The 8034-nt window shown below is 50.8% G+C and overlaps 1 protein-coding gene across 1 annotated transcript in view; it reads right to left on the bottom strand.

Annotated features, from left to right (window-relative positions):
* Positions 1-2442: 2442 nt before the first annotated feature.
* The window catches only part of LOC144602612 (lymphotoxin-alpha-like), a 7063-nt gene continuing 1471 nt past the window's right edge, over positions 2443-8034 (bottom strand). The window contains exons 2-4 of the mRNA XM_078415743.1: positions 7224-7266; positions 5765-5830; positions 2443-2923 (exon numbers count right to left, since the gene is read on the bottom strand). Coding sequence (XP_078271869.1) covers positions 2511-2923; positions 5765-5830; positions 7224-7266 — 522 coding nt within the window. The 3' untranslated portion in view covers positions 2443-2510. The remainder of the gene's footprint in view (positions 2924-5764; positions 5831-7223; positions 7267-8034) is intronic.

Raw genomic sequence — 8034 nt, forward strand, 5'->3', positions numbered from 1 at the left:
TGAGTAGCAATAGAAGGTGGTGGAGAAAGGTGCTATCACAGCGTTTAAAAAGCATTTGGACAGGTACATGGATAGGATGGGTTTAGAAGGTTATGGGCCAAATGCAGGCAGGTGAGACTAGTGTAGATAGGGCACATTGGTCATCTTGGACAAGTTGGCCCAAAGGGTCTGTTTCCACCCTCGATAGCTCTCTGACTTGAATTTCATATATACGTGGTAGATGTTGAAGAGAGAAGGTATTTATTCACAAAATGCTGGAGTAACTCAGCAGGTCAGGCAGCATCTCAGGAGAGAAAGAATGGGTGACATTTCGGGTCGAGACCCTAAGTTTGAAGAGAGAATATTGGAATCGGTGAGATTCACCCATGACTACCCCTGAAAGTGCAGGAAAGAACTCCAGATGCTGGTTTTCACCGAAGGGAGGCAGAAAATGCTGGAGTAACTCAGTGGGACAGGCAGCATCTCTGGAGAGAAGGAATGGGTGAGGTTTCGGGCCGAGACGCTTCTTCAGACTTCAGAAGACGTTCTGAAAGGTTACCCATACCTTTTCTCCATAGATGCCGCCTGTCCCGCTGAGTTACTCCAACATTTTGTGTCTATCTTCAGTGAAAGATAGCGGAGTGAGGGGGTATGGGGAGAAGGCAGGAACGGGGTACTGATTGAGAGTGATCAGCCATGATCGCATTGAATGGCGGTGCTGGCTCGAAGGGCTGAATGGCCTACTCCTGCACCTATTGTCTATTGTCTATTGTCTATTGTCTATTGAAACTAGTACGATGACTTGGGTGTGGGAGGATGGAGAGCGAGGAGCTGAGAGACGCAAGAGTTACTTGAAGTTCGGGAAGCAAGTTGCAAGTCACATTTGTCTGCATTTGGCCCTTCTTTTTACTAAAACTCTCGTTTGTTTGTTTGGTTTGCTCCTGAACTACAGCCAAAACAGTACCCGATAGCGCGACAACTTTAGGCCCACCTTACTCACCGCCGTCCCTTTGGTGCTAATGGAAGAAGTTTCGTTGAAATCGGTGTTTATATTTTTTGTGTTATTCACATTTTAAAGTTTAAATCTATCTCCTAGGGAGGGAGGGGAAGGGAGGGAGGGAGAGAGGGGGAGAGGGGGAAGGAGGGAGGATAAAGGGGGTTGAGGGGGATGGAGTGGGGGGAAGGGGGGAGGGGAGGGGGAGGGATGTGGATGGGGAGGGGAGGGGGTAGGGGAGGGGGGACGGGAGGAGGGAGGGGGAGGAGGGGGGTGGAGAGGGGGGTGGAGAGGGGGGTGGAGAGGGGGGTGGAGAGGGGGGTGGAGAGGGTGCTGCATCAATGAAGGAGAGGTTTGAGCCCAACGGGTCCATTTGGTTTAGTATCCCTTTAAAAAAAAACCTGGACATCCATGTATCTCTCAAAATGGCTCTTAAAGGTTCCAATTGTATTTTCGAGTTGGAAAGAAATAGTTGCCATGGCTTCCAGCAAGAAATCCCCATTCATTAACAGATTGTCTTAGCAGTACAAATAACCAAGTCACTAGTGGAAAATGTTCATTTTGTAGCAAAATACTTTATTAAAAAAAATTAATAAATACAATTATCCATCATTAAATACTCTCCAATATAACACCACTGTGCAGGGCAAATCTGGCCAGTGGACTTCATTGACATTCCAGACCATGTTTTAACATAAAACATCACATTCCTTATTTTCTTACAGCACAGTGTAAGGCCATTCGGCCCACTGGGCCCATCCCAACTCACAGACAAATCCCATAAATGTCCACATTCTTTAACCCTTGCTGATGGATTCCTCCCGGATTCTACCACCCAACCACACTAGGGGCAATTTAGAGTTTAGAGATATAGCCCATCCTATCAACACTGACTCATTCACGCTATTTCCATGTTATCCCACTTTCTCATCCTCTCCCTACACGTTAGGGACGATTTTACAGAGGCCAATTAACACATAAAATTGCACGTCTTTGGGAAGTGGGGGAGGGGGGGGGGGGGGGCCGGAGCATCCAGAGGAAACCCACGCAGTCACGGGGAGAACGCACAAACTCCACACAGACAAAACCCAAGGTCAGGATCGAACCTGGGTCTCCGGCGCTGTGAGGCAGCAATTCCATCAGCTGTGCCTCTGTGCCGCCTTAATGTACAGCGACCAATTAACCTCCCGACGTGCATGTGCTAGCGATGAGCTGGGAAACCCGAGTTCTTCGGGGGAGAACACGTGGATGTAGGGAGAACGTGCAAACTCCACTTGGACGGTGCTTGAGGTCGGGATCGAACCCAATGCAGTGGCGCTACCTGCTGCACCCACCCATGGAAAACATGCCCACACTGTCCAACTTGTCCCATCTATAATAGTCCCAAGTGCCTGCCTTTGATCCATCTCCCTCTAAACCCATCCTATCTATCCATGTACCTGTGTAAATGTGCATGTGCAGACTCCTCTTTTGCTAGGCGCTGTCAGTTCCCAAGGCACGGTGGGACTCGAAATGGGACTGTTTTTTTTGCCCTGCCTCACAGGGCAAACGCCCCGAAGAAGGTCTTGCCTTCCTTGGTGTCTAAGTATCTGACCACCCCGCTGGAGACCCGGGAGAAGATCCTGTCGTCGGCCTCCAGCTCGAAGATGGCGCCCTGGTAGGAGGTCTTGAACCAGGGTTCGCCGTGCTGATTGTAGTGGCAAACCGACTTGGTGGCCTTCAGGAGAATGGTCTCCACCGGGTACGCCGGAGAGAACTTGTGCATGTCGTGGCTGAGGAAGACAGTACGCCCCTCACACCGCCGGGCGTAGAACACCACCTGGGTGTAGATAAAGTACAAGCCGGGCTTCTGGATCAGGAGGCTGTTGTTGGAGAACTCGATGCCATAGGAGAAGGCGATGCCAACGTCATCTTGCCAAACCAACTTGGAGATGTCCCTGTTGGGATTGGCTGCAGGTGGGTAAAGAGAAAAGACAAGCGTTACCCCACATTGCCCTTTTGCATGAATCATATCATATCATATCATATATATATACAGCCGGAAACAGGCCTTTTTCGGCCCACTAAGTCCGTGCCGCCCAGTGATCCCCATACATTAACACTATCCTACACCCACTAGGGACAATTTTTACATTTACCCAGCCAATTAACCTACATACCTGTACGTCTTTGGAGTGTGGGAGGAAACCGAAGATCTCGGAGAAAACCCACGCAGGTCACGGGGAGAACGTACAAACTCCTTACAGTGCAGCGCCCGTAGTCAGGATCGAACCTGAGTCTCCGGCGCTGCATTCGCTGTAAAGCAGCAACTCTACCGCTGCGCTACCGTGCCGCCCGTAATCTGTCCAGTTTATTGTCACGTGTACCGAGGCACATTGAAAAGCTTTTGTTGCGTGCTAACCAGTCAGTAGGAAGACATTACATAATTACAATCAAGCCATTTACAGTGTACAGATACAATATAAGGTAAGGAAGGTCATTTCAGTCTGAAGAAGGGTCTCGACCCAAAACGTCACCCATTCCTTCTCGCCTGAGATGCTGCCTGACCCGCTGAGTTACTCCAGATATTTGTGAATAAATACATGATAAGGTAATAACATTTAGTGCAAGGTAAAACCAGTGAAACTCGATCAAGGATCGCCCAAGGGTCAATAGACAATAGACAATAGGTGCAGGAGTAGGCCATTAGGCCCTTCGAGCCAGCACTGCCATTCAATGTGATCATGGCTGATCATTCTCAATCAGTACCCCGTTCCTGTGATGCGGTGCAACTAAAGCCACAATAGTCCCCCCACCCACCCCACCCCTTATTCTACACAATAACCCCCTCATTCCCCCCACAGTAACCCCTTTAATTCCCCACGATACACACATTCCAGCTGAACAACCCCTCATTCCACACAACTGCCCCTTAATTCCATACAATGTCCACCCTAATTTCAATAGACAATAGGTGCAGGAGGAGGCCATTCAGCCCTTCGAGCCAGCACCACCATTCAATGTGATCATGGCTGAGCATTCACAATCAGTACCCAGTTCCTGGCTTCTCCCCATACCCCCTGACTCCGCTATCTTTAAGAGCTCTATCTAGCTCTCTCTTGAAAGCACCCAGAGAATTAACTTCCACTGCCTTCTGAGGCAGAGAATTCCACAGATTTACAACTCTCTGACTGAAAATGGATCACCAATAGTAGTGGTAGATAGCAGTTCAGCACTGCTCTCTGGTTGTGGTAGGATGATTCAGTTGCCTGATAACAGCTGGGGAGAAACTGTCCCCGAATGTGGTGGTGTGCGTTTTCACAGTTATATAGCGTTTGCCCGATGGGAGAAGGGAGAAGTGGGAGTAGCCCAGGGTGCGACTCGTCTTTGATTATGCTGCTGGCCTTGCCGAGGCAGCATGAGGAATAAATGGAGTGAATGGAAAAGAGGTTGGTTTGGGTGATTTAGCTGGGCTGCGTCCACAATTCGCGGTCGTAGAGGGAGCTGTTCCCAAACCAAGCAGCGATTCACCCTGATAAAATGCTCTCTATAGCACATCTGTAGAAGTTGGTGGGAGTTGCTGGGGTCATACTAAGGTTTTCGGGAGTCCCGTAAGCCTACAAGTCATCGGAGTAGAATTAGACTATTCAACCCACTGAAGGTTGTGTAGAAAGGAACTGCAGATGCCGGTTGATACCGAAAAAAAGACGCAAAGTGCTGGAGGAACTCAGCGGGTCAGGCAGCATCTCTGGGGAAAATGATTAGGTGATTTTTCGGGTCTGAACCCTTCTTCAGACAGAAAGTGGAGGGGGGTGGGGGGGCACCTGGAGGTAGGAATAAGGACCACCAAAACTGTTAGTGCACGGCCTTCTATAGTACAAAATTTAAGAGGAACCTCAGGGGAAACCTTTTCACCCAGAGGGTAGTTTGTATCTGGAATGAGCTGCTAGAGGAAGGTAAAGCATAGTGCTGTACAGTCTTTCCGCTGACTGGTTAGCACGCAACAAAAGCTTTTCACTGTACCTCGGTAAACATGACAATAATATTCACTGGAATTATTAAGGATGAGAGGGGATCTTATAGAAACATGTAAAATTCTTGAAGGATTGGACAGGCTAGATGCAGGTAAATGTTGTCGATGTTGAGGGGAGTCCAGAACTAGGGGTCACAGTTTACGAATAATTCGGTAGTCCATTTAGGACTGAGATGAGGAAAAACATTTTCACCCAGAGAGTTGCGAACCTGTGGAATTCTCTGCCACAGAAGGCAGCGGAGGCCAATTCACTGGATGTTTTCAAGAGAGAGTTAGATTTACATTTTAGGGCAAAACGGAATCAAGGAATATGGGGAGAAAGCAGGAACGGGGTACTGATTTTAGATGATCAGCCATGATGATATTCAATGGCGGTGCTGGCTCGAAGGGCCGAATGGCCTACTCCTGCACCGATTTTTCTATGTTTCTAAATGCATAAACTCAGAAAGTTTCCAGTTGTGACTTTCAAAGGGCATTTGGACAGGAAGGGTTTAAGAGGGATATGGGCCAAATGCAGGCAAATGGGGCAGGCCCAGTGTGCCACCTTGGTCGGCATGGACAAGGTGGGCCGAAGGGCCTTGTTTCCGTGCTGTGTCGCTCTATGTTCTGTGAAGGATATACTGTGTCCCCGTTACAAAACCTCCAGGGACCGGCAGGGGGCAGAGCGAGACAGTCACGATGTAGCATCACTGCAGTAACTGGGACAGATTACAGTGGTACATTATCTTCAATGCTAATCGCCTTAATCACCCATGTTTCTAAAATCAACAGCCTCTTACCGGTGAGATGAGCTGCGATTTTTTCCCTCGGGCCGTTTCCCACCTGCTTCATGAGTCGAGGCAAACCTACGAGTAAAAAATCTTGGTCAGTAATGACAAACACTCGGGGTGAGAGAGAGAGCATGAGAGAGAGGGAAAGGGAGGGAGAGAGGGGAAGAAAGGGGAGGGGTGTGGGGGAGAGGATGGGGAGGGAGAGAGATGGGGGAGAGAGATGGGGGAGAGAGATGGGGGAGAGAGATGGGGGAGAGAGATGGGGGGGGGAGAGAGAGAGAGAGAGAGAGAGAGAGAGATGGGGTGAGAGATGGGGTGAGAGGGAGAGAGATGAGGGAGAGACAGGGAGAGCGTGTGAGGGAGAGAGATGAGGGAGATGAGGGAGAGAGATGAGGGAGAGAGATGAGGGAGAGCGTGTGAGGGAGAGAGATGAGGGAGAGAGATGAGGGAGAGAGATGAGGGAGAGAGATGAGGGAGAGAGATGAGGGAGAGAGATGAGGGAGAGCGATGAGGGAGAGCGTGTGAGGGAGAGAGATGAGGGAGAGAGATGAGGGAGAGAGATGAGGGAGAGAGATGAGGGAGAGAGATGAGGGAGAGAGATGGGGGGAGAGAGATGAGGGGGAGAGGGAGGTGGGGGAGAGAGATGTGGGGAGAGAGATGGGGGAGAGAGATGGGGGGAGAGATATGGGGGGAGAGATGGGGAGAGGGAGGTGGGGGAGAGAGATGTGGGGAGAGAGATGGGGGGAGACAGATGGGAGAGAGGGAGGTGGGGAGATGGGGAGAGGGTGTGAGGGAGAGGGGGGATGGGGAGAGGGGGGATGGGGAGAGGGGGGGTGGGGAGAGGGGGGGGGTGGGGAGAGGGGCGGGGAGAGGGGCAGGGAGAGGGGCGGGGTGAGAGATGGGGTGAGAGGGAGAGAGAGGGGGAGAGAGAGGAGATAGAGAGGAGGGAGAGAGAGGAGGGAGAGAGAGGGAGAGAGAAGAGGGAGAGAGCGGAGGGAGAGAGAGGAGGGAGAGAGAGGAGGGAGAGAGAGATGGGGAGAGAGATGGGGAGGGAGATGGGGAGAGAGATGGGGGAGAGAGATGAGGGAGAGAGATGAGGGAGAGAGATGAGGGAGAGAGATGAGGGAGAGAGATGAGGGAGAGAGATGGGGGAGAGAGATGAGGGAGAGAGATGAGGGAGAGAGATGAGGGAGAGAGATGAGGGAGAGAGATGAGGGAGAGAGATGAGGGAGAGAGATGAGGGAGAGAGATGGGGAGAGAGATGGGGAGGGAGATGGGGAGAGAGATGGGGAGGGAGAGGGGGAGGGAGATGGGGAGGGAGAGGGGGAGGAGAATCAGGGGAAGGGGGAAGACCGGGGGGAGAGACGGAGGAGGGGGGGGGTGACGGGGGAGAGATATCCCCGGAACAGAACAGATGGATATCCCGGGACAAGAGGGAGAGAGCGACGTGGACAAGGGAAACACTCACCGGTCTCTTGAGGTCCATTCCCGCTCTCTGCTAGCACGGCTTCCTGTGAGGAAAGAGGAAGAGTTTTAGGAGTCAGACAGGGAGCGGGAAGGCTTTGAGACCCCTCCCCGTGTGGCTAGAAACATAGAAACATAGAAAAACAGGTACAGCAGGAGGCCATTCAGCGCTTCGAGCCAGCACAGCCATTCAATACGATCATGGCTGAACATCCAAAATCAGTACCCCGTTCCTGCCTTCTCCCCACATCCCTTGATTCCGTTAGCCCCTAGAGCTAAATCTAACTCTCTCTTGAAAACATCCAGTGAATTGGCCTCCACTGCCTTCGGTGGCAGAGAATTCCACAAATTCACAACTCTCTGGGTGAAAAAGTTTTTCCTCATCTCAGTCCTAAATGGCCTACCCCCTTATTGATAAACCGTGACCCCTGGTTCTGGACTCCCCCCAACATCGGGAACATGTTTCCTGCATCTACCCTGTCCAATCCTCTAAGAATTCCATGTGTTTCTATGAGATCCCCTCTCATCCTTCTAACTCGTTCACTCTCCCAGATACTGCGGGGCAAACTCTCAATGCAACTTTTTTATACAAAGTTTTCATCTTATAGAAACTTACAAAATTCTTAAGGGGTTGGACAGGCTAGATGCAGGAAGATTGTTCCCGATGTTGGGGAAGTCCAGAACAAGGGGTCACAGTTTAAGGATAAGGGGGAAGTCTTTTAGGACCGAGATGAGAAAGTTTTTTTTCCACACAGAGAGTGGTGAATCTGTGGAATTCTCTGCCACAGAAGGTAGTTGAGGCCAATTCATTGGCT

The sequence above is a fragment of the Rhinoraja longicauda genome, chromosome 19, assembly GCF_053455715.1.
Source record: "Rhinoraja longicauda isolate Sanriku21f chromosome 19, sRhiLon1.1, whole genome shotgun sequence".
In the NCBI taxonomy this organism is placed as follows: Eukaryota; Metazoa; Chordata; class Chondrichthyes; order Rajiformes; family Arhynchobatidae; genus Rhinoraja; species Rhinoraja longicauda.